At 46.5% G+C, this 27102-nt stretch overlaps 1 protein-coding gene across 1 annotated transcript in view; it reads left to right on the top strand.

Annotated features, from left to right (window-relative positions):
* Fndc1 (fibronectin type III domain containing 1) overlaps nucleotides 1-27102 on the top strand; it is a 54270-nt gene that overhangs the window by 8375 nt on the left and 18793 nt on the right. Inside the window, exons 4-15 of the mRNA XM_042689758.1 lie at nucleotides 4629-4835; nucleotides 7407-7505; nucleotides 8285-8402; nucleotides 10460-10647; nucleotides 11692-11799; nucleotides 15361-15549; nucleotides 17186-19153; nucleotides 20032-20132; nucleotides 20649-20760; nucleotides 21727-22025; nucleotides 22092-22245; nucleotides 25059-25061. Coding sequence (XP_042545692.1) covers nucleotides 4629-4835; nucleotides 7407-7505; nucleotides 8285-8402; nucleotides 10460-10647; nucleotides 11692-11799; nucleotides 15361-15549; nucleotides 17186-19153; nucleotides 20032-20132; nucleotides 20649-20760; nucleotides 21727-22025; nucleotides 22092-22245; nucleotides 25059-25061 — 3546 coding nt within the window. The remainder of the gene's footprint in view (nucleotides 1-4628; nucleotides 4836-7406; nucleotides 7506-8284; nucleotides 8403-10459; nucleotides 10648-11691; nucleotides 11800-15360; nucleotides 15550-17185; nucleotides 19154-20031; nucleotides 20133-20648; nucleotides 20761-21726; nucleotides 22026-22091; nucleotides 22246-25058; nucleotides 25062-27102) is intronic.

Genomic DNA, 27102 nt, shown 5'->3' with positions numbered 1-27102 from the left:
TGGTTGCTTTTAGCTCCAACTATGTTCACATCTATTTTTAATAATGTTTATAGTTGTCTAAAGTTCTAGCTGTCTGTGCTTTTCTCAAGCTGCGTGACTAAACCAGATGAAGTATAGAAAGAAATCTAGATTCTGTTCCTTACTTCCTTTATACCATTGCATTTTAGTTATGAAAGAGCCTCTTTTTCCTTTTTACATAAACAGTAACTTCAAGTTCAACATAAACTGAAGTTCACAATGACTCCTTGGCCATTTCCAGGCAGTAGCAATGGGCTGCTCACCCAGGGCCCAGCACTTCTTCCTCATACAACCACCCCCTGGTCTCCAGGCAGCTCCCTCCATCTAGTAGCATGTGGACACTTGGCCTGTGATTGTCTCCACATACCGGACATCCTGGGCCTTGCCAGTCTCCATGACAGGTGGCCCATTAGGTGGCCCTAATAGTTTCCAACTACAATCTCCTCTTAGAGTTGCTCCTCCATACCCAGAATTCTGAATTCCCTGACGTCTTTCTTCTATCCATCACCTCATGCACTTGTTTTTAGATCCTTAATCCTCCTGGAGGTAAGGTGGAGGGTATATTTTCACAGGACCAAGTGATTCTGATGAACACTGATCTTTGAGCTCCTTGGCTGTGGTATAAGTGTGCAGACTTCCTCCTGCCCTGAGCTCAGGGTCCACAGCTATGTTTAAGGCCGATGTTAGGGACACATTGGGTAGCTGTTTGCAGCAAAGAATGAGCACCAAGGTCTGTGATCACATAGGCCTGCTCATGCAGCCTGTGGAGATGGGGGGAGGGCCACCAGTGTGAGCCTTTGTGACCAGCATGGTGGGTCCTCAGGCTGGTTGGCGGGATGATCCATGAACACTTCCATGCTATGCATTGAGTAACTGTCTTCTGGAGAAACATCCTGCTAGCCATGTCCTGAGACACCCAAAGAGGCCAGCAGACAGCAGCAGTGAGCCCTTTGTACCAGTGAAGAGTGGGCCCATGGAGTGACTGATCCCTATAGACACTTGTGAAATGGTAAATAACACTCCCAGTTCATGGTCATCTTGATATAGACAACTTCTTGTCTGAAAAGGTTTTCAATGATAGGGTATTTTTGGTAATAATTCCGCTCTTGCTCTCACTTGGTTTTCAGTGACCCCATGTACTGGACACTCTCATGTTCCAAAGGGAGCTTCTCACTTGGATGAGAGATCTAAGAAAAAAAGAGAGAGTCCATTATTATTATTATTATTATTGGTTGGTCGTGGGGCTTGAAATGGGATTCCATTTTTGTCATGACCACTGTGTTAGCTTCCCACCATGAACAAACACCAGATAATGAGGTTATGAAGGAAAAAGGTATATTTTGGACCACAGTTAGAGAGGTAGCATTCCATGATGAGTTGGCCCTGTTACATTAGACCCATGGCAGAGTAAAACTGCTTGCTTCATGGCTAGGTCACCCAGAGAATAAAAGAGGCTGTGGTGTTACTCTCCCTTTTATTGGTGAGACTTTAAGCATCCTATCAGCCTCCTCTAGGTCCCACTCCTTACAGCTTTTCTATACCTATCAGTAATACCACACCAGGGACCAATGGACTTTTGAGGGATCCTTAGGATCTAAACTGTGGCTTCCATAAACACTAGTGACACTAGATACTTTGCCTGGATTATATTCTCAAACCTGATGTGTTATATACTATTGTCCAGGCGAAACTGAAGTTCATGGAGATTGAGATAAGACAACACTGCATAATAGATTGGATATAGACTCTGAATTTAGATTCTGAATCAGCTCAACTTAAAAATGTTCACATTTAACTAACAGAATTAGAGGCGAAGCAACATGTTGAATTTTTTTTTTTTGGCATAAAGAATACATTTTTGATTCCGTATAGAATGTTTGATTCTATATGTTTTGATTCCATCCGAATGTTTGATAATTTGTGAGGCTGGTGAATCAGAAGAAACATCCCCCTCAGCCTGAATGGCTTTCTGGTCTACTTCAATCAGGTGGCGATTGCTTTTCCTGCTAGCCTGCCAGGTAGATGATGTGTAATAGATGCTACAGATCTTCTGTTCCCCACCAGCTCTAAGTATGCCTTACCTGGTTCTGTTGCACCAAGAACTGTCAGAGCAATGTGTTCTGCCAAGTTTGCAATACACTCAGCACTGGTGGATGGGAGCTTGATTGTTCTTGGCAGTTGTGACTTCCTGTTTTCAAGATAAAAGACCTACAGAGATTTATGAGAAAAATTTAGAAGGCTTTGGTGAGGCGGTCACATACAGCTTCGAGAAAACACTTCAACGGTTTAATTGCAAATGAATTTGAACCATCTGGAGAGTTTGCTTAAGTGAACATCAGCTGAAAAGGGGATCATAAAAGATTATCTAAAAAAGATGCCTGATGGTGTGTATTACTCAGAATTTTGAAGAAAGGAAAAATGTGGTTGGCCTTTCTAAATCCAAAGATCTGCAAGAGAGATCGAAGATTGTGTTTGATGGGTTTCATTCTCGCTTGGCTCTGTGGCTTCACCCACACAGTGAATTCCAGGTGGTCACAGGAGCAGCCTTTGAGAAGAGTCCTCCTCTTGTCCATTTTCTGCCTGCTGAGGAAACCAACTGGCTCATTGCGTTTAGTGCCTGCTGGATAGGCCAGAGTTTGCCCTCTGCAGGAAGCATGTCCAGACCCACATCCTTGTTGAGTCTCAGGGTCTCGGGTGGCTGGTGAGAGGGGTTGGTTTAAATGGAAGGGGAATTGTTATGAAGGTGCACATTGGGAAGCGGAATGGTTGCATTCAGGTTCCTGCTTCACTTCTGAGTGACGGATCCCTTTCCTCCTTGTCGTGGGGCTGCTTGCCGGAAGGGCAACTAGACAAATCGTCATTGTGAACAGCCAGTTCAATCTAGAAAAGGCTTGATACTGAGTTGTCAGAGGAAGCGTGACTCTCTTCCCTGCAGCTGTTCGGTGGCCTGGCAGCATCCTGAAGGTCCAGGGTGGAGTGGCTGGACACAAGCTGGTGCCCAAGGGTGTGGGAGATGTGCAGTCCCTTGGGGCAGCTCTGTCCTGCCACTGGGCAGGACCTAGTGTGCATCAGGACAGAGACCGGGGGAGGCACCTCAGCCATCTGTGACAAAGTTCCTTGCCCTTGGAATTCACTTCTTCCTCCTCAGTGATCTCATCTCTGCAGGGAGAGGGGCGGTATGCAAGGTCTTTTGGTACATCACCATTTTGATTCTGCAGTTTCCTGGCGAGCACCTAGGGCAGCCATCAGAATCATCCCCCAGGCTGGCAGTGCGAGAGCCCCGGGTGCACTCTCCTCTCAGATGCTTGCCTGGAGAGGACACGGAAATGACGCAGAGCTGTGGGCAAGCGCGCCATCTCTGTGCAGCAGTTCATTTTCTAGACTCGCTGGAGCTTGTGTGTATTTCATTTTGCTGAACTATTCCAGTGTGTCACACACAAAAACTTTCAAACAATCACCATTTTGTGTATTAGGGAAAATAACTATTGAAGCTCAGCTACTACTCCCCCAGTAGAAGTTAGGAATGAGGTGCCCAATAACAGAAGGGAAAACTCCCGCTGACCCATGAAAGGATATTTCTTTGGTTAGATCTATGACCTGGGGACTATGTGTCTGACACTTCAGGTAAATCAACTGCAATGGCTAATTATTTACATGTTACCGAGGTTCACACTCATTTGTGATATTCATTTTTGTTTTTAGGTCTTATTTAGCTTAGCTAGGAATTTTCTAGTCTGATAAAATTAGTCAGAAATGAGGATGGAGTTAGTGTACATAGTAAAGGAAGCAGCTGGCTTACATGACTGGAGAGAGAGTCATTCATCCAGTGGCCTCCTCAGATGAGGGCTAGATTGTAAAGGCAAGGTGGTAATAGTTGTTTCCAGCTCTTCCTTGATGCTAATTTAGATCTGTAAACACTAGGCAATGACCACCAGAGCACACTGCTACGAGAAATCTAACAACAGATGCATTTCCCGAGATCAGTCTGCAAGAGGATTTCTTATAGCTTGTTGGTTCACCAAGAAGAAAATAAGAAATACTGAAGACAGCATCTTGGTATGCTAGAGCCAGGGTTTGCCTGAAGGAGAGGCAGGACTGGCACATGGAAGAGAAGCTCAGACCCCACACAGCAGTCAGTTAGTACCAAGCTCTTAGCAGTTTAGTGCAAAGGCAAGGTGAGCCTGTGTTTCCAACACTGCAGTGATAAAACCCTTTGGAGGAGGGATCAAAATTAGCCCATAATGGGGCTCTGTATTTTTGTCTCGACATTTAGCTGTTGCCAGAGAATATATAGTTTGGGCCTACGTATTGGGGGGGGAGGGGCAAAAGGAAATAGATGAAAAGAGACATCGCGAAGCATCCAAGATTTTGGTCTGGCAGCCTCAACACATGGTATGTTTTCATTTTAAGTTCTTGAGACCTATTGGTTATAAAATGGGGAAGATAATCCTGCAGGGGAAATGAGCCTACTGGAACTGGTTACCGAGAATGGATGCTGAAGCCCAGCAGCTAATTGTTGAGGCTCAATGTTTGCATGGGCTTTGTGTACAAGAGGGCTAACCTCCACTCTGTGTACTGTTTGATGGCTTCTGTGTCATGTCCTCTTTAAGAAAAGGAAGTGCCCAACAAGCCCTTGCGCATGCGTGTCCGGTCTTCCGACGACAAGCTGTCCGTGGCGTGGAAGGCACCCCGCCTGTCTGGAGCCAAGAGTCCACGCAGGTCACGAGGGTTTCTTCTGGGCTATGGAGAAAGTGGCCGGAAGATGAATTACGTTCCACTCACCAGAGATGAGCGGACACACGAGATTAAAAAGCTAGGTGAGTTTAAGATTATTTGATATACATTCTTTGCTGAATTCTGTGATCATTTTGGTATCTAGAACTCACTGGTGCTAGAACACTATCTTAAGATGGAATATTCATTTTCCAGAGATGACAATGATTCAAGATGATACTCTTTTGTTCTTGTCTCTGTCAGAGCCTCCATCACTATAAGTTGTAGTTAGTGACAGGTCAAGGCTGCTTTCTGAGTTGCTGTCAGATTTCTAAGTCAGATCACTTTTTTCAGATACAACTGGGGACTAGTGCTTTACTGTCTTGGCTTTCCTTTCATCGTTGTGTTGTTTGAAGCTTTGTCTTTGAATTCCGGGGCCCTGAACCTTGAATCCCATGGAGATAAAGCATTGTGGCTGCTGAGTGAAGCTACAAAGCAGGCCTTCCTTCCTCCCTTTCTGAGCCCCTGCCTGGAAAAAAGAAGACTTTCACATAGAATGCTAATGAAAACATTTGCTGAGACCTGGAGACATTATGCGCATAGTCCAGTCTGGGATGTCTGTATTTATTGACAGGCCTAGATGGGGACACAGGCCACATTCTGAGAGAGTACCGCCTCCCTCTCAGGCTGGTGCTTCCCTGTGTCTGGAAACAAGGTCATGGTTTGCCCCACTTTCCTTCCCTCTATCTACTTGGTGAATTCAGAGGTTGGGTAAGCAAGGCTGGGTCTCTTCTCATGACCTTCTCCTGGAGGAAGCCTGGCTGCAGAGAGCCCAAGGGTTCAGCAAAGCTGTCTCATCCTGAGGCGTGTCCGCCATCTTGCCTTTTACAAGTAATAAATATTTAGGCTGGTATCTTCTGTCATTCAGTAGACAGGCAAGGGAGCAGCTCTGGTTTATTGGGCCTTCTTGGAAGACTCAGTAACACCTGGCAGTGTGTTTACTCACATGGGGTCTGGTATCTCTCAGCTTCCTCCACTTTGGTGGTGTGGGGGCTGGAGGTGGTGCTCACCTTCTGTCAGTGATGTGAAGTCTTGGGCTAGAAAGGAGGACCGACAGCCATGGGCCTGTGAGGAAGTGGGGTAACTGTGAGGAAGGCATCGCGGTGCTTGTTGCTTAGTGTTTTATTCTGGAATCTGGATAAGCATCTCCACAGTCCTTGGGATTCCCAAGGCTGCTTTTCTGAGCTGCACCACAAGTGCTGACCAGCATGGATTTGGCCTGGTGGAGATGGACAGAAACTAAAGTAATCTCCTTGCAGCAGCTAGAGGTGCCTGCTGCATTGCTGGTGTTCTGGCAGCTGCCAGCATCTGGACTAGCACTGCGGGCAGTTAGATGTACCTGGAAAGGTCAGCCACATGACATCCTTGTCTCCACATTGCCCCTGTGGAGAGGAGGATATAAGGCATCTCCAAGCCAGGTCATTTCAAGTACAGATTCTAGACTTCCTTCAGGAGAGAGACCAGCCATGTCTCTGTTGCTAAGCCATAGGAAATGAGAGGAGACATCTGGGCAGTCTGTGCCTTGTGAAGCTTGGTGTCAGTATTAGCAGCGAGACCTACTCTTAGAGACCCAGTTCCCTGAAGCTGCAGAGTCATTGGGAAGCGCATCAGCCCTTCGTTCCGGAGCTGCCTCTTTGATGTGGATTGGCTCTGTGTTGGTGAGGCAGGCCAAATTCTGCAGTAGGAGAAAAGAAGCCCTAATTTTGCATTCCTGATGTTTCAGGAGGGCATTTTTTTTTCAAAAGGAATGTTTTCATTGGGTGAGTCTCCATCTTAGCCGACTTAAAGGAAGACAGGTTGGTTTTGGCTTACCGTTTCAGAGGGCTTTCCGGTTTAGTCCCTCATGTGGGGAAGGCATGGTGGTGTAGGCCTGGAGAACCAGCTCACGTCCTGGTGGACAGGAAAGAGGGCTGATAGGAAGGGGCAGATAGAAACCCGGGAGAGGCTCCCAGTGACCTCCCTTCTCCAACTAGGCCCCATAGCCTCCTCTTCACGCCTCTCAACAATGTCTCAGATTCTGACTCCATCAGGGTGTCACCTGAGCCTCAGACTTACAGTTCCACAGTACTTAAGGGAAAGGGAACAAGTTCTGGTCTAGTATTGTAATGTTTTTCCAAATGCAATTTTGATTAAATTGGAGAGTAGTAGGATCTATCTCTGAGGGGGAGGGATGAGTAACTAACCAAAAGATGAATCTGGAATAAAGGATACATTTAACTCTCCCAGGCTCTCTTAGCAAAGCTGCAGAGACTCCATTTCGAGGATATGCATTGTGATGGACACGGTATCTGAGAAGATTACAAAGACGTTCTAAATTGCTGACGGGTGCCAGGGCTCCTTTCCTTTCCTCCTTTCCTTTTGATGGCAGATAGAATCACATTAACCTCCCTCTTTTCTTTGTAGGAAGTAAAAGGAAATTGGCTAAATATAGTTTTTAAGCATTCTTTACTTCTCTGATGTTGAAAAATAAGAAACTGATTTCTCCCCAGGAATTACCTAGGTAAAAGTGGAACCAAGTAGTGTTCTTTCTGAGTTTAGTTCCTGCAGTACTTGGACAGCTCTCTAGTTGTCTAAGGGGCTTGGAGAGACAGTCTCATGCCTTCTTTGGTCCACAGCCTCAGAGTCGGTGTATGTGGTCTCCCTGCAGTCCATGAACTCCCAGGGGCAGAGCCAGCCAGTCTATAGGGCTGCCCTCACGAAACGCAAGATTTCAGGTACGTTTCCCAGGATGCACTTTGGGAGGCCATGCTGTGTGTGCTGTGAGCTCCCTGCTGCTTCCTCATGCTGCTGGCAGTGGAGAACCACACCAGTCCCTGGGGGATGGGAGGGCAAGAGGGCAGAGCTGGCCGCATGCTGGGTATACGCTTCTTTCTTGCATACTCCGAGGCTGCAGCATTCTTATGATGGAATTGATTTCGCTCTGTATTTGAGGTGGCTTCACTGTGTGGTAGCTCTGCCACAAGAGGGAAAAGGAGGCACTACAGTATTTTTTTTTCTTTTTGTTGGTTATGGCGCTTGAACTCAGGGCCTGGGCACTGTCCCTGAGCTTTTGTGCTCGAGACTACGTTCTGATACTTGAGCCACAACTCCACTTCTGTTTTTTTCTGGTAGTTACTTGGAAATAAGAGTCTCATAGACTCCTCTAAACATTTGCTTTCCATGAAATGCTTATTGTTTCTTAGAACTTTACAGTGTCTGTTGAGCAAACCCTGAGTTGCTTATACCCCAGAACAGCACCTTCCTTGCGCTGGTCTATATGTCGATTGGGTCAAGCGGTGAACTGCCATTCCTTAGGTTGGGTTTACGAACAGGAGAGTCTGGTTTTCTACACTGACCAATCAAATAATTGCTCAGCTTTCTATTTACTTCATTATACTCACCTTAAGTACAAACAATCTAAACATGATACAGGATGAATTACAGGCTCAGAAAGCCAGAGGAAGTCAGGGCAAAGCCTGTCAGTAGAGACTCAGGTCTTCCGATGTCATTTCAGAAGAGGATGAACTGGATGTACCCAAAGACATCACTGTACGTGTTATGTCCTCTCAGTCTGTGCTGGTGGCCTGGGTGGATCCGATTTTGGAAAAGCAGAAGAAAGCTGTTGCATCCAGGTACTTTGGTTCATTCCTTCATCCTTGTGTGTGAGACATGGGCTTTCCTGGCCTAGGAGTAATGTGTATGTAATGATTCTATTCCTTATTTGACTGCTGGACCTTCTATAGCCGAATGGTGCACATGCTGTCCTGTGACACACTAGTTCCTGCAAACTGATGGTGCACACACTAAGACCTCACATCCCACTTACCTGGTTTACCCTGTGCCTGGAAATTTTGTGGATTCTGTCTCTTCCTTGCCCTGCTTGTGATTTAATTTTGTCTCATTGGTGTCCCGTTTTGGTGTGGCACATACTTTGGGAAGTGTCTTACTAAAAAGACAGCAGCAGGCTGGAATTTTATGTAGAATGGTGGTCATTTGTCCAATGCCTCACACCCAGACATTTGCCAAACATTATGTCTAGCCCATATCTAGCTCTAGTCTAGTCTAGCTTTTATATTCATTTGCAAAAACAAAGACAAAATAATCATAAGGTTAAATGAATTTGTGTATGTTTGTTTGCTAATGCATGTTTGCATGCTAGTGTATATGTGTATGCTAGTGTATATATGCTATTGTGTGTATATATGTGTATATGTTAGTGTGTAAGTGTGTGTGTACTAGTCTTGAGGCTTGATTTTAGGGTCTCTCACGCTTGTTTAGCTTTTTCATTCAAGGCTGGCATTCTACCACTTGAGCCACACCTCTACTTTTGACTTATTACTCTCTTGTGTTTGTTGCTTTGAGTCTCAGATCTCAGCCTTGAGATGCAAGGATTACAGGCAGGTTACTGGTGCCTGGCTGATTAAACTATTTTTTTTGCTAAAAGGCTACTGGTAAATATGTCTATCAAAAGTTCCCATGTCTAATCAAGGAGCAAATACTTTATATAACCAAAGGAGGGCCAAAATGTGGTGGACTACTGAAACTGAGTCTATCTGCTACCTGGAAAGGGAAATCTGAAATTAGTGGACTCCCATGCTTAGACTATGTATATGTATATGTATAAGTATACGTGTTTGTATGTCTACATATTGCACATCATATTATACACAGAATTTCCTTCACTACATCTTCATCTTTGAAAGACCTCAGAAGAATCACAGTGATCCTCTAGCCATATAGCTTTCACCAGCCCAAAGTGTTCCAGATTACCACTGGAGCTTGGTTTCTGACATCTTGATGAGAACCAACAAAGGCTTGAGTTTTCTTGGAACTCCACTGTTAATTGCTGTGCCAGGTCTTCAACTGAAGTCTTCTCTTGTCTTATGAAATATAATAAGTAGCACATTTTTAATGCACCAAATACTTCCTATTGCAAAGAGGCTGTGAGAAAAAAAAGTTCATTGAAGAAGAATCTAGTAAACAGCCTTTGCCACTCTTAAAGCACTGCGGATGTCCGCTGTCTGGGTTCTGGGTATTACCATGTTTGGTTGCACTCAGTTTCTCTCCCTGGAAGTCACACCCTGGGCCCCTTTATTATATCCTCTGCCCTGTTCTATTTGTTACAAATATTTTACTCCATTTCATAGTCTTGAATCTACTCAAAACCACATGCTTCTTTTCCTCCTGAGTCTATGGAAATCATGCCTGCTTTTTCTGAATTTAATCCTTTTTGGTCTTTATATTTTGGGAAGCCAGGATACCATTACTTCCATTTTGGTCCTTACTATTGTTACTTCCACAGCCCCCTGCAAACCTGCAAGACAGACAGACACACAGACACAGACACATACATATACACACATACACACACATACAGGATATATGAGCTATTGCTTCATAAAAATTAATTCCTAATTTGCTTATTCCTTTTGTGATCTGTGCTCAGTCTTTCCAATGATGAGATTTTTTTTTTGCTGTTAAAAGCCTCAATGCTTCGTATTTCCTGGGTTATTTTTGACACTGGAATGTGAGCAGTCTCTGAGAAGTCGGTAATGTCATCCAAAGCTTAGGCTTTGTGCCTCTTTGCTCTGGCTGCTTCCTGCAGAAGCTGTCACTTCAGGGCAGGACAGCAGCAGGGCCATGGGTTCTCCTGCTCAGCGGGCTGCACACTTTGTTGTGTTTCTTGTAGACAGTACACTGTGCGCTATCGAGAAAAGGGGGAGTCAGCCAGGTGGGACTACAAGCAAATCGCCCACCGACGCGTGTTGGTAGAAAACTTGATTCCAGACACCGTGTATGAGTTTGCAGTCCGTATTTCACAGGGGGAAAGAGATGGCAAGTGGAGCACCTCCGTCTTTCAAAGAACGCCAGAATCTGGTCTGTATTTGAATTCACTTTTGGTTTTCCATTCTGGGAATTACTCCTGTAATACGATTTAAAACCAATTAAGAAGCCAGTAGTGACCACGGCTAGCATAAGTGCTTAAATCACATGAAACCTGAATTTTGGTAATATTTCTTAGTATGTCTTTTTTTTTTTCCTGGCAGTACTGAGACTTAAACCTTCAACTTGCCAAGGAGGCTCTCAATACTTTGAGCCACACCCCAGTTCTTTCTAATGTTTTTGAATAGCCTCAAGTTTTTGCCCTAGTTGGTCTGGTACAGTGGTCCTGTGATCCTTTTTTTTTGTTGTTGCTGTTGTTGTTTTTAATCTCTCATGTAGCTAGAGATACAAAAATCTATTACCATGCCCAGTGTTTTACTGGTCAAGACAGGATCTTTGTGAACTTTTTCCCTGGGTTTTCCTAGAACCACAGAATCTTCCAGCTCTCTCTGCTCCTCCCCATTCCCCAGGTGCAGAGGAGTTAGGGAATCTTGTCTTTCTTACTCTTGGACATTCCCTAGCTTGTGGTTCTGACCTGTGGAGCCATTAGGCCTCAGTGTGCAGGCATGCAAGTCTCCGTCCTATGTGGGGATCCCGGTGGGGATGCATGGGTCTCCAGCCTGATGCCATCTATTTCTTTCCTGAGGCTGAAGTTCTACTTGACTCTGGGGAAGATTTTTCCTTTGTAGCCAAGGCTGATTTCTTTTACATCATATCTTTAAAAGTTGTAGTAAAAAGGAGTTGCACCTGGGTTTCTTATTTATAATCTTTATATATTTTCAGTGTTTAGTTATGAGGGGGAATCCTGAATTCCCAAAAGCCTTTCTCTAGCTATGTCTAGACTCCCTGCCTAAACTGGCACAAGTGGCATACATCACCCTATTCCTCAAAGAGCAAGTGCAAAATTTCCTCTCACATGCCATCCAATGAAGACATGGGCTCTCCAGTGATCAGTGCACACACTCGGCCTGCATGCCTGTTCCACCCAGGCTGACCATGAGGGTGTTGTAAACTGGTCCATTCCATGTCACCTTGCAGCTCCCACAACAGCTCCTGAAAACTTGAACGTCTGGCCAGTCAGTGGCAAGCCTACAGTGGTCACGGCGTCCTGGGACCCACTGCCTGAGACAGAGGGCAGAGTGAAAGGTAGGCCCTCTCTTCCTTGAAACCTAAGTGGTACCCACTATGATGATCCTGCTCTGTTCCCAGCTCTGGTGTCTGGGGAGGAACTAGAGGACGTGCTAAGTGTAGGGCTGAGGGCCTTTCAGGCAGGGTTTTCATTGTCTGACATGTAGGTGGTCTCCAAGGTGATTATCCTTGATTATTCCTGCAATCAAGGATGCTCTGAATGACATGGTATAACTATGCCTTGATCTATCCTAGTTTCATGCTCTGAGCTTTTCAGTGTGCCAAGAAAACTGAGAGTCTAGGAATCAGCAGGAACCCCACGGGGCCATAAATATCTTTAATGAGACCATAAATACTTTTAATGGCTTTGAAACACTCAAGTAATAATTTCCAGAAAATGGATTTATTTTCTGTTTATCATCTGTATTTATTTACTGAGGTTGGAGAAAGCATAACACTAAAGTATTAAAGAGTATAAGAGCTTTCAAAGAATAGGATAACATATTCACAACTAGTTAAAGTATAGTCTATTGAGAATATTAAATAAACCCAGAAATCATTTCGCTGCAATGTAAAAGGATTTAAATAGCTTTCAGGAGTCTGAGGACATCATAAGGAATCAGATCATGCCTAGACAAAAGCACTCTTGGGGTAGGAAAGTAATGAAGAAGGAATATCCTTTCTTGTTACTAGGGACTGAGAGACAACCAGAAAAGTTTATATAAGCTTAAAGAAATCTAGAATATTACTGCCAGTCTCCTTTGAAAAAATTGTTAATTGGAAATATCAATGAACTTTTTTTTTTTTTTTTGCATTTAACTCTGAGTTCTCGGGGCTGGGAAGGTGGCTCAGTGGTAGCGTGCTTGCCTTGCATGCATGAGGCCCTGGGTTCCGATTCCTCAGCACCACATAAGCAAAAAGAAAAAAGCTGGAAGTGGCACTGTGGCTCAAGTGGTAGAACACTAGCCTTGAGCTGAATAGCTGAGGGACAGCGTCTAGGCCCAGAGTTCAGGCCCCACGACCAGACCCCCCCAAAAAAACCTCTGAGTTCTCTTTGCTGCCATTAGGGGGTCTTTTCAGAGCACAGTAGAAGGTGAGGAAGTAGATATTTTGTCATTTCCTAGTTTTCTCAGAATAGGTGACACTGCTCCTCTTGCTTGCTCCTCACCCCTCTGGAACAAGTCAGACACCGAGGAAGAGAAGAAATACTTAGTTGGCTCTTTTAAATAATGGTTGTTATGATAGTCTGCGCATTGGTTCCTTCTGTGTCCAGCACTGAGGCCGTAAAGCCTCTGTAAATGGAATAAAGACTTTTTTTGGCTGATGATAGTTTTAGTTTCAAAAAAGACAGTTATTATTCTCTAGTAAATTTATTACCTATTACTGATTTGGCCTTCTTCTTGCCTGCATCTTAGTTTATATTTATAGCTCTTTGCTGAAAGAGGCCCCTAATCACCAAGTAAATATTTCTAGAAATAATGATAGCTACTAAGTATTAAAAAATATTTTGGGAACTACTGGGGTTTGAACGAAGTCATTGTGCTTACTAAGCAAGTGCTCTACCACTTGAGCCATTCCCTAAGCCCTTTTGACTTTTAATTACTTTTCAGATAGAGTCTCACTTTTACATAGAACTAGCTTCAAACTTCAATTTTCCTACCCATTTCTCTTATAGAGCCTGGATTACAGGTGTATACCATCACATCCCAACTTGTTTGGTTAAGAGGGTTTTCACTAATGCTTTACCTGGGCCGGCTTTGAACTTCAGTCCTTCTGATCTCTACCTCCCAACTAGCAGAGATTACAGGCATAAGTCACTACACTCAGCAAATTGAGTTTCCATACATGAAAATTCATGTATCCTATCTCTGCTTGGTTTTCACAAAGGTGTAGTAGTGGGGCTGAAATTTATAATTAATTGGAGGCATTTTCTACACAAGAAATATCAAACATAGCAGAAGAATATATACTTTACATGGTTTAATACTTTTTCCAGATGAAGGAATCTCTTAAAAAATCAGAATTACAAACTTCCAAAGAGTGGGTTCTCTTAGTTCTTACTTTGACCACCACAAATGACTAGCTTACTCATTTTCAGTGAGAAAAGAATGCTGTGTTTTGTGGATAAATGCTGTAAAAACATTTTGTTGGAAAGTTTCAAAATTAATGTTCTTTTGAAAGATTGGAAGTTAGGGAAAATAAAAGAGCCTTATCTTCCTTAGAATTGGCTGATTTCTCTGTGATTGTCTGTGATTATTTTCTTAGTTAGGTTGTTCTCTTATTGAGTTATTAAATTTTGCAAATCTTGGGTTGACTGAGGAAAAAAAGGATAGTTTATAGTTGAGGGTTAAAAATCATACTCTAAAATATGACTATGTTACAGTATTTCTATGCAATCAAAGAGGTATTTTAGTTCCTTGGACTGAATTCTATGGTTTTTGAAGTTCAAGGCCTTAATATACTTATCTGTAGGGCTAATTAAATGTGAAAACCTTGGAGATCGAATAAATATATTGCTTTGCAACTTTACAAATTCTGTTGAGTATCAGGTGCTGGTGACTCATGCCTATAATCCTAGCTACTGAGGAGCTGAAATATGAGGATCATGGTTTGAAGCCAGCTCAGGCAAGTAGTCTATGAGGCTCTATCTCCAGTGAACTAGCAAAAAAGTGAAGGTGTGGTTCAAGTGGTAGAACACAGCTTTTAAGCAAAAAACAAAACAAAACAAAACCCCAACAAAACAAAAAACAAATGAGAACATAAGGCCTTCACACACAAACACACACACACACATACACAATTTTGTGAAACATCCTTATCAGCAATGTGGAGTAAGAATTTTTTTATAATTCCTACAAAAGTGAAGAATTTATATTTCAAAAAATATTTTCTCCTGGTTCAACTTGCTAATAGAAGTAATTAAACTAGACAAACTGAAGCTCTTGAAGATGTGAGTGTTTATTTAGAATCAGTTCTTAGATGTCACTTTTTTTGGTCTTGTAGAAGATTTGTCAATATAATCATAGCATGCTAATAAATGAATATACATCATGAGGCTGGGATCTAAGGACCTCAATTTGAAGCCAATCTTGGGCAGGAAAGTCTGTGAGACTCTTATCTCCAATTAACCACTCCCCCCACTCCCCTACCCCCCCAAAAAAGGCTAGAAATGGAGCTGTAGCTCAAGCAGTAGAGCACTAGCCTTGAGCCAGAGGAGCTGAGAGACAGTGTCTGGGCCCCAAGTTCAAGTCCCAGGACCAGTGCAAAAACTAAAACTAAAATAAAATTAATATACAAAAAAGTGTACATATTCTTTGATGAATGTTTTTCCTGATTTTCATATGCTTCAGCATCTTAAAAAAGCAAATTGCCTGTTCATAACCTTCAAAGCCTGTCTGGTGTCCAAATAAGAGAGTTCACCTCTGCCCCTTCCTGCTTCAGCTGTGAACTTGGCGTGCATTGCTAGTGTGTTTAATTTTTGTGATGTGAGTTCTAACTCATGCTGCCCATCCAGTCCATCTGCTGGACCCGGGACTGTTTCCCATTCCTTCCTTCCAACCGTCTGCCAAATCATTTCAGAATACATTCTTTCCTACGCCCCGGCTCTCAAACCATTTGGAGCAAAGTCTCTCACCTACCCCGGACACACTACTTCTGCCCTGGTGGATGGTCTGCAGCCTGGGGAACGCTATCTGTTCAAAATCCGGGCTACAAACAGGAGAGGTCCCGGGCCACACTCCAAAGCCTTCATTGTCGCTATTCCAACAAGTAAGCACTGCATTTGTGGCTGTCTCCTACCTCTTTTCATTTGCTGTTTGTTTTGTGTGACTTTGAATCATGCTTTTAAGTTTAAAGCTTCTTGGTGAATGATTTCACAGGACTCAGTTTGCATATTGGTTACTAAGATATTTCTGTGATCTTTTTAGGAATTGATCTTCCCAAAGACTAAAATCATTACAGGACTATTAAGATGCTACTTTTCTGATGATTTGTATCATGGTTTAATGGAGAGGGGGGGCTTATTTTGATAGGGAGAGAACATTTTTACAGATATACTGGGACTTGTTTTTTTAAACTATTGGTCCTCTTGTATATAACATTTAAGAATTTTTAGTTTTTATTCCATTATTTTGGAGTACAGCTCTACTCAGAAGAATTCCAGTTGTCTAGTTCATTTGTTTGGCATCAAAACCAACTACGGAAATGATTGTCTTCTTTCCTGCTTCTCTGCATTTTTGCCAGAGATGGGGAGCTCTCTGTCCACTGTGTGCTGTGAGGGTCCCAGCAAGGCTGCAGTAGGAAACAGATTTATGCTGGAAAAATCTCTGGGAGAGATGAAATGTGCTCCCTAAGGGCCCCCAGTGCTATGTGACTACCCCTATCCCCCGCCCCCCAACAGCCTTCCTTTACCTGTCCGTTCTGCTCTCCAGCCAAGCTATATTCAATAGAATATTTTCTATACCAGTCTTCTCATTGTAAGCCATGGAACTTCAAATGTGTCTATTATGGAAGGAGTTTTAAGCACGGAGGAAATAAGTAAAAACGTATTAGAGCGAATCTGAGACTGTAGTGCCCCAATAATTGGCATATGTGTGTGTATATATATATATATATATATTTCATGCCTATTAGTAACAACTATATATATGGTTCCAGATAGAGAAGGATAAAGATCTGCAACTATAGTGGGGCATAAATTTTTCATTTAAAGATAATGAAGACAAAAATAGGAATAAGTGGCATTTGCATTTTTCATTGCATAAAATCTGTTCGTTTTCTCTACTAAAGATGATGTATGGTAGAGCACTATTCATCATGTACAAAAAGAAGAGCTCTAATGCATTTAGAAACTACTATTTTTTTTTAACTTCCGATGTTAAGATTTTCTACTGTCAAAAAACAATGACTTCATTCACTGTTCAAGATTCTCAGGACCCTTCAGCATGCCAAGATCCAAAGGCGCTCAGGCTCCTTACATAAAATAGTAGAATCTGAGCAGCACCTGTGCACATTCTCTTGCATACCGTTAACGATCACTAGTTCGTTGCAGTGTTCATTGCAGTGTTGAAGGCAATGGAAAGGCGATGCCAATGGTAGTCTTTCAGTGTCATTTAGGGGGAAAGAAAGGCGAAGGCGCCAGTGCCTGCTCCAGGGAGCTGTAATTGTCTCCCTCCCCCCCGCCCCCACAAGCATTTTCCAGAAAGGCTGAGCTGAATCCCAAGGCGAGAACCCACGGATGTGAAGGGGCAGCGGCCCTCCATCAGGAATCTGATGGGACAGAATCAGACTGCATGTCCTTCAGGCAAACCGTCCTGGAGCCACGTCCCCTGTGCTGAAGCAGTGGTGTCGCCTGAGCAGCCTGTAAGTGCTTGTTCTGTAACGCTCGTTCTGTGAACTCTTGCAGCCAGTACCAGCAAGTCCGACGACCGGCAGGGCGGGGATGACCGGCAGGGCGGGGACGACGCCCGGACGCGGGGGAGACCCCGGCCTTCGCCGCTTGCCCCCCGCGCCCCGGCCTCGGCGGAGCGCGCGCCTCCTCCCCCGGCCTCCACCGCAAGCAGGAGCGCCAAGGACGCCCTCCTCGACCTGAAGAACAGGATCCTGGCCACCGGCGGCGGCGGGCCCAGGAAGCCCCAGCCTCAGCCCGAGAACACCCGGGAGGCGGGCCTTCAGTCCACGCACGTCACGGAGGCCGAGGAGCGGGATTCCCTGGAGGACCCACGCCCGTACCCCTCGGAGACCCGAGACCAGCGGCGCACCCCGCGGCCCCCAGGCCGCCCCTGGGTCCCGGCTCGGCCTCCGGCCAGGGCCCGACCGCCAGTGCTGCCCCGAAAGGAAGGCGCGGGCACGCGGGGCTCCTCCGCGGCCTCCCCCTCGGCCGAGGCCCCTCGGGCCCCCCAAGACCCCTCTCCGCACCCCAGCGTGACAGACCACGACGGGGAGGTCCGGGAGGAGCCCCACCACCCTGGGAGCCCCGCTGTGGCCCGGCCCGCGCCGCCCCCCAGCCGCCCCGCCACCCCCACCTTCCCGCGGGACCGGAGCCCCGCGCGCGGCTTCCGGCCCGCGGCGGCCCAGGAGGACCCAATCGCCCGCGCCGCACCGTCCAGGCTGTCCCCGCCCCGCCGAGGCTCCTCCGACCCGCCCCCGGGCCCCCCGCTGGCCAGGGGCTGGAAGGACGGCCCGGCCTCCCACGTGCCCCCTCGGACCCCCTCGTCCAGGACCGAGGCCCCCAACGGGGAGGACCCAACGGGGGAGGACCGGGGTGCCCAGGGCGCCGCGCGGCAGGCCGAGGCCTCCGCCCCGGCCCTGCGGGCCCGGCCGGCCGCGGGCCCCGCGAGTCCGCCCAGGAATAAACCCTTCCCCGCCGGTGGCCGGGCGCAGGCCTGGTTCGGTGGCGGCCGCGGGCCGAGGTTGCTGCCCGGGAGCACCCCGCCTTCCCCGGGGGCCTCCAGCGCCGCCTCCGGCATCCCCGGGAACCAGGACGGCGAGAAGCCACGAGCGTCAGGGGGTCGGGAGCCCCCGGGCCGGAGCCCCCAGAGGGGAGCCAGCCCGGACTCCGAAGCCGCCGGCGCGGGCGGGCGGCCCCATGACAAGTCCGAGGCCCAGGACGTCCGGGGGAGCCCCGACGTGGCCCCCGATCGCCCGCTGTTCCCCGCGCGCCCCCAGCCCGGGCCCCCTGTGCCCAGGAGGCTGGCCCCCGGCCGGCTCCCCGAAAGGCCGCCCCACCTGCCGCCTCCGTCGGCGCCCCTGCGCCCGCGCCCCTCGGTCCACGCCCCTCGGTCCACGCACGAGGACGCGGGCCGGTCACTATCCCAGCCCGAGCTCTCGCTGGCCCACGCCAGGCGCCCGGCTCCCCGGGGCCGGGGCCCGGGCCGGGACTCCTCCGGGAGCAGCTCCGAGGACAGCAGCACGGAAGAGGAGGCCACAGATGTGGGCGCCATGGACGCCCTTAGGGCCCCGCCCAAGCCCCGCCCGGGCGCCCCTGTCCCTGGCCAGCGCCCCGCGCTGTCCACATCCCCGCAGTCGGTCTCCACCGCCGAGGACGAGGGCCGCGAAGGGCCGAGGACAGGAGGAAGGGCGAGCGCCCCGCGCGCGCCCGGGGACGGCGAGGTGGACGCCGCGCACGAAGAGGAGGACGCCCCTCGGGGAGAGCGATCCCCTCCTGCAGGCAGCCCCCCGAGGGCCTCACCCCCGGCCCGCGTCCCTGCCACCCCCGGCCCCCCGCCAGGCCCGCGATCCTGGCCGCAGCACACCACGCGCGCCCCCGCCAGCTTCTCGTCCACCACGCCCATGCTGTCGCTGCGCCAGCGGATGCAGCGCCGCTTCCGGACGCCGGTGGCACGCGCGCCCGCCAGGCTCGCCCACGCGCAAGGTGACCGCTCGCCCTTGCTTTTGGGTCCGGGTTCGAATTTAGTTAGTTCTGTGGATGCCCCATAGCTGAGGCTTCAACTCCAGACTTGGGCACTGCTGCCCCTTGGCTTTCTTGCTCGAGGTTGACCTCCTTCGGCTTGAGCCACAGCTCCATTTCTGGCTTTTTGCTGGTCTGTCGGAGCGAATGGACTTTTCCCGCCCGGGCTGTCTTGGGTCTGAGATTCCCCAGAGCTCAGCCCCGCAGTGGCCAGGATCACAGGCGTGAGCCGCCAGACCCATCTGTCCGCTACCCTCACTTTCCCCTGAAGACCAAATGGGATTCAGGTCCACTGCCCTGGCACCCCAGGTCTGGTGCTCAGTGTGGGGCCCCAGGCCCGACAGACGCAATCCTCCTCCCTCAAGCGGTCTAGAGTCCAGCCAGCTTCCAGACAGCCTCGCACTTGCACCTGCACCTGCACCATGGGCAACGGAGGATAGGGCTCAGAGAGCTGGACGTAGTTGTCCTGTTGGGTGGATAGCCTGAGGACCCTTTAGAGACCAATATGCTCTGTCCTAATCATCCTGTGCCCTCCAATTGGCTAAAATTCATTGGTAACCACTTAGGCCTTAAGCTCTATGAAGAAATTTTCCTTGTGTAGCGCGTGCTTATTCTTTTAATCTGGTCAGAAAATGGATTTGCACTGTCCTTTTGTAGCCATTCTTGCCCTGTGAGGTTACCTGTAGGACTGTTGTCATCTGCCACATAGGAGCAGTGAGTTTAAAATTGTCTCTCGTGTTTGTTTGAAATGATGTTATAACTTAGAGTTAGGGATGAAGCCAGTGGCTCAGAAATACAGAATTTGTGGGGCATTGTTATTTTTTTGTTATTACACTATGCAGGTTATAATGGCAGACCAAATATGGAAGAAAATGTGTCTTCTGGCAGTAATGGGAAACCGAATGGACAAAGAATTATCAACGGCCCTCATGGAACCAAGTGGGTAGGGTAAACTTCTTTACACATTTTGGTTGCTCATGTGCTGTTGGAAAAGAGAAATCATAGACACTAGCTGGGTGCTGATAGCTCACGCCTGTAATCCTAGCTGCTCAGGAGGTTGAGATCTGGTGATGTGGGGGTAGAGAGGAGAATGGCAGTCCAAACCAGTTTCATTTGTGTAGGTGAATAGATAGAGAAGTCCAATATCCCTTTTAATTGGCTTCTTGAGGACTGTAATCTCTTCCCTCAGTTGATGGATCCTTAAGATATTTCCTATGTGGCATTAGATGCAGTGTACTATGTGGTAAAAATATTTGAAACACTCTTGTGTGTTGTATTTTTGAGAAAATAACATCGATAAACAGGATAGCTTTGTAAGTCTTGGGAACGGTAAGAAGCATTTTTCCCATTCAAATAATGGCTTTTTTCTGTGGAAGCTCTGCGCATATGCATAGGAAGTTGGATTAATGTGAACATTTTCAAGTGTTGAATGTGTTCTTCAATCTGTGCGTGTGTGTAGGTGGTGGATCTCGATCGTGGGCTGGTATTGAATGCAGAAGGTAGATACCTCCAAGATTCACACGGCAATCCCCTTCGGGTCAGACTGGGAGGAGATGGCCGCACTATTGTAGGTGAGTGAGGATGGTTTCCTTTTTATGTTATTTAAAGTAATTATTTATATTATTTGTATTTCTGGAGATTGAATTTAGGGCCTGGCCATGCCTACCCATGAACATACTGCTAAAGAAACAAAAATGTACTGAATTAGTCATAGAATAACTCCTGTCATCTCCCCTCATTTTTAATGGTTGCCTTGACCAGTTACTTTCAGCCATGTGGGAAGAAGTTCCCCCCGAAGAGGCAGGGCTCAGCATGTCCCTTGTACAGTTTTAATTAACTGCTTCCTGTGGACTCCACCCCTAGAAATGTAAGAGTGTAGTATAGTATGTGAAATTAGCCACTGAGAGCAGAAGGCTGAAATCTATGACCCACTATCCACTGCCTATTTCTGTAAGACCCACGAGGTCAGAATAGTGTATATGATTTCAAATGATTGCAAAAAAATCAAGATACTATTGATGATTTTGGAGCATGTGATAATTATACAAAATTAATATTTCAGTATCCAAAATCCTCATTATCCAAAGCATTTGTATCTGTGTCATCTAACATGTTTGCTATGTATTGTAGAAGGGCTGAGTTGAATGGTCGCAACAGAGACCATCTGGCCTTTAAACATGAAAATATTTGCTCTCTGGCTCCATACAGAAAGAGTTTGCTATCCCTGCTTCAAACTAACCTGTTCCTCCTTAGGAGTAGGTAGGAGTGACTTCCCTTAGTAGATACTGAGTTTTCTCAGAATGCATGATGGGGCGTAACAGTGAAAGAAGTGTGCACTTGTATAAGGAAATGCAGAGAGGAGGTGCTACAGTGGGCTGTACATGTCTGGATGGCAGATACTGCCTCCTAGACTGTTACGCTTTTCATTATTCCACTACCTCTTCCTGATTAAAATATAATGCAGAAACGCATAGAAGACCCTTTCTACTTACTTCTGATTTCCTCTGGATGGCTCCATCCGGTTGATTTCATTTCAGATCTGGGAGGAACTCCTGTGGTGAGTCCCGAGGGTCTGCCCCTCTTTGGGCAGGGACGACATGGCAAACCGCTGGCCAGTGCCCAGGAGAAGCCCATCCTGAGCCTTGGAGGGAAGCCCCTGGTGGGCTTAGAGGTCATCAGAACGACCACCCATCCTCCCACCACAACCATGAGGCCTACCACCACCACAACCACGAGGCCTACCACCACCACAACCACAAGGCCTACCACCTCCACAACCCACACGGTGACTACCACTACCACCACGATGGCTGCCACCACCACCCGAAGGCCCACAGCTGCCACTCGCCGCGTGGCCACCACCCGTCGTACCACCACCCTGCGCCCGACAGCCACACTCCAGACCACCACTCGGACCACCACCACCACCACCACGACCACCACCCCTGCGCCTCCCACTCCCACCCCTACGTGTCCCCCCGGGACCCTGGAGCAGCACGACGACCACGGCAACTTGATACTAGACTCACATGGGATCCCCGAGTGCTACCCCGAAGGTAACCAGCTTCATCCTCCCGGTAACCCAGCCCTCTGAGCCAGCAGGCTGCATGTCCAGGGTGGCAAAGCCTGCCGGCAGCGGTAAGTAATGAGCACGACGGTGACGAGGGTCACCTTTAGTCCAGGTGGGAACTGTTGATGGTCCTGGGTCCCAGAGAGAGTTCTCAGAGCGAGCTAAGAAATACTGCATGGAACATGCTGTACAAAAATGCCATGTGTTGCTTATCTAAAATTCAGTGTTGACCATAGTTCCTGTGTCACAATCCAAGTCACAGATCAATCAGAAATTTATGACATTAGTTTGAGCTACTGTTTCCTAAAGTGATTTCTGGGATACCAGTAGATTAATAGTTGTTATATTAAAAGAAGGAAGGAAGGAGAGAAGGAAGGAAGGAAAGAAGGAAGGAGGGAAGGAAGGAGGGAGGGGGGAGGGAGGCTGGCTTTGTGAATAACTGTGGGATTTAGACATGGTGAACCATCTGGACATTGAATGGTCAGTCTCCCTGTGAATCTAAGGAAAGTCGAGTTTCCACAGCGAGGCTGGCAGCCGACGTCACCAGCCTTCCCTTTGGAAAATGCTAATCCTCACTTGGCTGGGCTTCTTATGGATCTGCAAGCTTCCTGTGATGAACTCCCCCAGCCTTGCCACTCTCCATCCCGGCAGTCAGCTGCCCTTCATGTCGTTCTGTGTTCGTGCGGAAGAATGGAGCTGGGATGTGATGGTCCAGGCTGCAATGGTGCCGCAGGTCATCATCATCTCTGTTCAGGCCACTGTTCAGACTGCTGTGGATGGAGCCAGCCAGCAACAGGGATAAATTTCAGTTGAGATGAATTGCACTGTCTGCTGTGAGCTCAGTATTCGAAGCTAGTACAGCCTGGAGACCCTTCCTTCCTCCCAGGAATCCTTTCCATGCTTGGAATCCTTGCTGATCATGAGAAGCTCATGTGCCTGTGAATGCAGTTTCCAAAATGAAGATGCTGTTTGAAGCCGTTCTGTTCATGGAGAAGTACCAAAGAAAGAGGAAAACTTGACAACAAATTCACCCAGTGGAACAAGGAACCACATCACTGGGGAGGAAGTACTTCTGCTGTTTATCCAGTGAGTACCAATCCGAATTTACCTTTGAATTTCTAGTACCACAACTTTTCTTCTGCATGTGTGGATGTGTTTGTTTTTAAACAGAAGCCTAATTAAAATAGATAATTGCTTTAAAATTGGTTGTAAACAAGAATGATTAGAATCTGATTATAATTATGTGCATTTTATTTTTGTCTTTTAAAAGTCTTATGGCATGTTATTTTCACATACTTTTTCTTTTAGCTTTAATTTAGCAAGCATGGAAACTTGTGTCTCTTCTCTGTAAGTCATATTTACTTATATGTTTTTCTTTACTTAGATGCATTCTTCAAATTCCCTAGTTCAGGCTGAAGAATAATCTACTCAGAGGCAGAATTTTGAAAACTAGTACAAATAAAGGCAAAATCTTGTGGGGAGGGAATTAAAGTTTGGGAGTGCAACGTACCCTTATTCAATATTTTCATGTATTATATGTTATTATTTTTAAGATACTCTTGTGTGGCCTTTTATTTTAAAATTCCTCCTGCTTCACTAGCAACTCAAGCACTTTTTTGCATGTGTGCAAATTGTAGTTATCTCTTTCCTTTAAAGAGATAACTTTGGTTAATACCTGAAGAGTGGCCAGTGTTTAGTGCCTACAACTTGATGAGTTTAGGGACGAGAAAATAGTCCTGAATGTACCACAGTCACCAAAGTGATTGGCACCCATCACTTCCCAAAGTGCCCCCTTCTCTCCTTTCTCTTTCCCTCCATTTTAGCTCTTATAGTTGCTTTGTTCTCACCATCTCTAAGTTGACCCCACCAGCCAAACACTCTTGAGAGGAAGAGACAGAGGAAGTATTTGGTTCTAAATGTGGCTTGAGGTTTGAACATAGTGAGTCCAATTGCTCAAGAAAAGTCTGTGCACCCTCTATAAAATGAATACATCCAGTGTTTCTTGGCTGAGTGCTTCATTGTGGCCACCATATGCAGAAGTGCATTCTGTGATTTCTGCACTAACACTTGGAGTAGAGAGGTGTAATGTTGGAAAAATGACCACTCTAAGGACTCTTCTGCAGAGCCACCAGTGACTTACTCCCCGCCTCCCTCCCCCTGCCCTGCCTCTCACGTTAACGCTTCTCTTTCATCATGCTGAGTCCAGTCCAGTCCATGCTGCCCTCTGTGAATGCTGGGCCTCCGTGTGTATACACTGAGCTTTGCTCAGCAACATGTTGTCCAAGGCTTTTGTTCACTTGCAGCATTTATTGTTGATTATGTAGTGATTATGACTTGGTACCTGCATCAGTGGCCACTGAGGAGCCGGGGGGAGGCGGAATGAAACCCCTCCTCCTCTGCCCTCCTTCGGCTGATCATCTGACATCCCATTCTAGTTGCAGAGTGCTAATATTCTGTTTATAGCTCTCTAGTTTTGAAAGCATCTTTCCATATCTGAGAGTCTTGGCTCACTTTGTTAAATCACACCCCTCTCATTTCCTTGAAAACACTGCTTGCAAATGATGTTCTGGAATATTTTTGCACCACCCAGTCATGCAGTCATTCAAGCTGTATTTCTGGGGATTTCTTCAGTTGTATGGATGTCATATGTCTCTGTAGGCACAGATGCATTTTTTATGCTTCTCTCTTCTTACACACATGCACAGGCACGCATGCATGCACATACACATACACATACACAGTGTTTTTTGCTTGACCTGAGTTTTCCATGAGATAACGTATATTCCTTGGGTACCTGAGAGGGTGGCTTTTGCTCCATCTCTAATTCCTCATGGTACCCAGTCATCTTTTGAATATGTAGGTCTTGTCTGTTTTCCAGCTGGGAAGTAAAAGCCATTGGTCTTTGTTTTCCAGGTTCTCTTTCTACAGTGCATTGATGAAGTTGTGTGTACTTGGAAATGTTCTGAGCCAGATGAATATTCAAGAGTCTGTAATATAACCTTATTCCATGGTGCAGAAAAACATCAGCCATGATAGTAAATAGCTCCACCCTGCCAGACTTGTTCTCCTGACAGAGGATACAGAGAATCACTGATATTCACTTGAGCCGGACCCATCATCGAGGGTGAAAATACTCCTGGATTCTAAGGGCTGTTACTTACCCTTCCTCTTTTCCTCCTCCCCTTCTCTCAACTATGAACAGTAAATCTTTTTTTCATATTTCTGTTTCTCTGTAGGGCTCAGATTCTCTTTTTTTGGTGATATTTTTCACCCATTTTTATGACCATGAGTAAACTACTGAAGGGAATAAGAACTCCGCCACTATGGTTGAAGACTGGCAGCTGAATTTACATGGAGAGGTTCCAGCTGGTGGCATGAATGTCATCAAATGTCCAGTTCTGCATGGTTCCAAATAGCTCTGAATGGCATCCAGGTGGAGCAAAAATCAAGCTTTTCTAAAACAACTGTAAATATACTTCATTACATCTGGACATTACTTTTTCTTAGAGTCAAGACACTGATTTAGAAAATTTTTTCCTGAGTTGATTTGGTCTTTAGGAAAAAAAAGTATTGTTATTAAATAGGATGTTCCTTTATTCCAGAGGCCACAACCATCACTCATCTCAAGAAAAGATCAGCTTGCACACATCTTTCTGTGAGCTAATGCATGAAACGTGTATTTCAGCACCTCAAGGAATTAACCTTAATGCCAGAAATCAATAAAGGAAACAAAACACTTTTCCTCTTCTTGGTCATCCCAGAATGCGAAAGTTGCACAATTTATTCATTTTTGACCTGGATAAATCAATGAGAAGATTACACTGCTAACCAGGAAAAGTAATACTAAAAGTCAAAAGTCCCCAAAGTTCCTAAAAGTTATGTGACAGAGGAAGAATACAATAGGCCAGGAACCAATGACAAAATAACTCCAAACTTCAGTTGGTATAAACCTGGAAGCTACTTTGTACCAGCTCATTAGTAACTGGGATTTGGACCTCTTGACCTATTTGGACCTCTTGGACCTTGGAGTGACCTATGGAAACATCCAATTGTGTTGAATGGCTTTTCATGAAACGACCCACCTGTCCCTGAAGACCAGGTGATCTACAACTTGTAAACATCCACCGGTCCCCAGGACATGCCAGGCAGAGGCTGGTAATGCCTCAAGAGTTCTTAGCTTCTCACTGGCTGTTGTGGCTTCAGGTCATCATCTTCCGAAGGGCTGGACAGCCAACTCTAGATGTGCCACTGCCCTTGGCGAGGCCTGCCTGTGTTAGCACATGAACACTTTTTGTGCCAGGACTTGGGCTTGAACTCAGGCCTTATACTTTCATTGGGTTTTTTTACTCAAGGCTGGTGCTCTTATCACTTAAGTCATATCTCTACTTCTGGCTTTTGGTTGGTTTATTGGCAATAAGCATCTCATATATTTTCCTTCCTGGGCTGACTTTCAACTGTGATCCTCAGAACTCAGCCTCCTGATGAGCTAAGATCACAGGCCTGGGTCACAGTGCCTGACTAACACTCATGATATTAATCAAACTAGAGTCCCAAAAGGCAGATAGACTCATACCAGTGGAATATTTCTGAGTAATGATTGATAATCCTAGCTGATTAATGGGTGGGTGGGCTGTGTTGGCAGAGGGATCCCCAGGAACAGAGAGATGTTAGCTCCTGGTCAGGGGACATTTATATCATTCCTTTCTGATCCCAAAGAAGAGAGCACCACTCCAGAGTTCTGCTGGTCTCTGGAGAGGTGAGGAGATGCTGGTATAGCTGGCTGGTCTCCATGAGCCACTCAGGTGGATAACTGTTATATTATGTCCTGGGCCCAACTCAGACA

The sequence above is a fragment of the Dipodomys spectabilis genome, unplaced genomic scaffold (genome assembly GCF_019054845.1).
Source record: "Dipodomys spectabilis isolate Male_0828 unplaced genomic scaffold, ASM1905484v1 ptg000126l, whole genome shotgun sequence".
Taxonomy (NCBI): domain Eukaryota; kingdom Metazoa; phylum Chordata; class Mammalia; order Rodentia; family Heteromyidae; genus Dipodomys; species Dipodomys spectabilis.
This window is presented reverse-complemented; position numbering and strand designations above follow the sequence as displayed.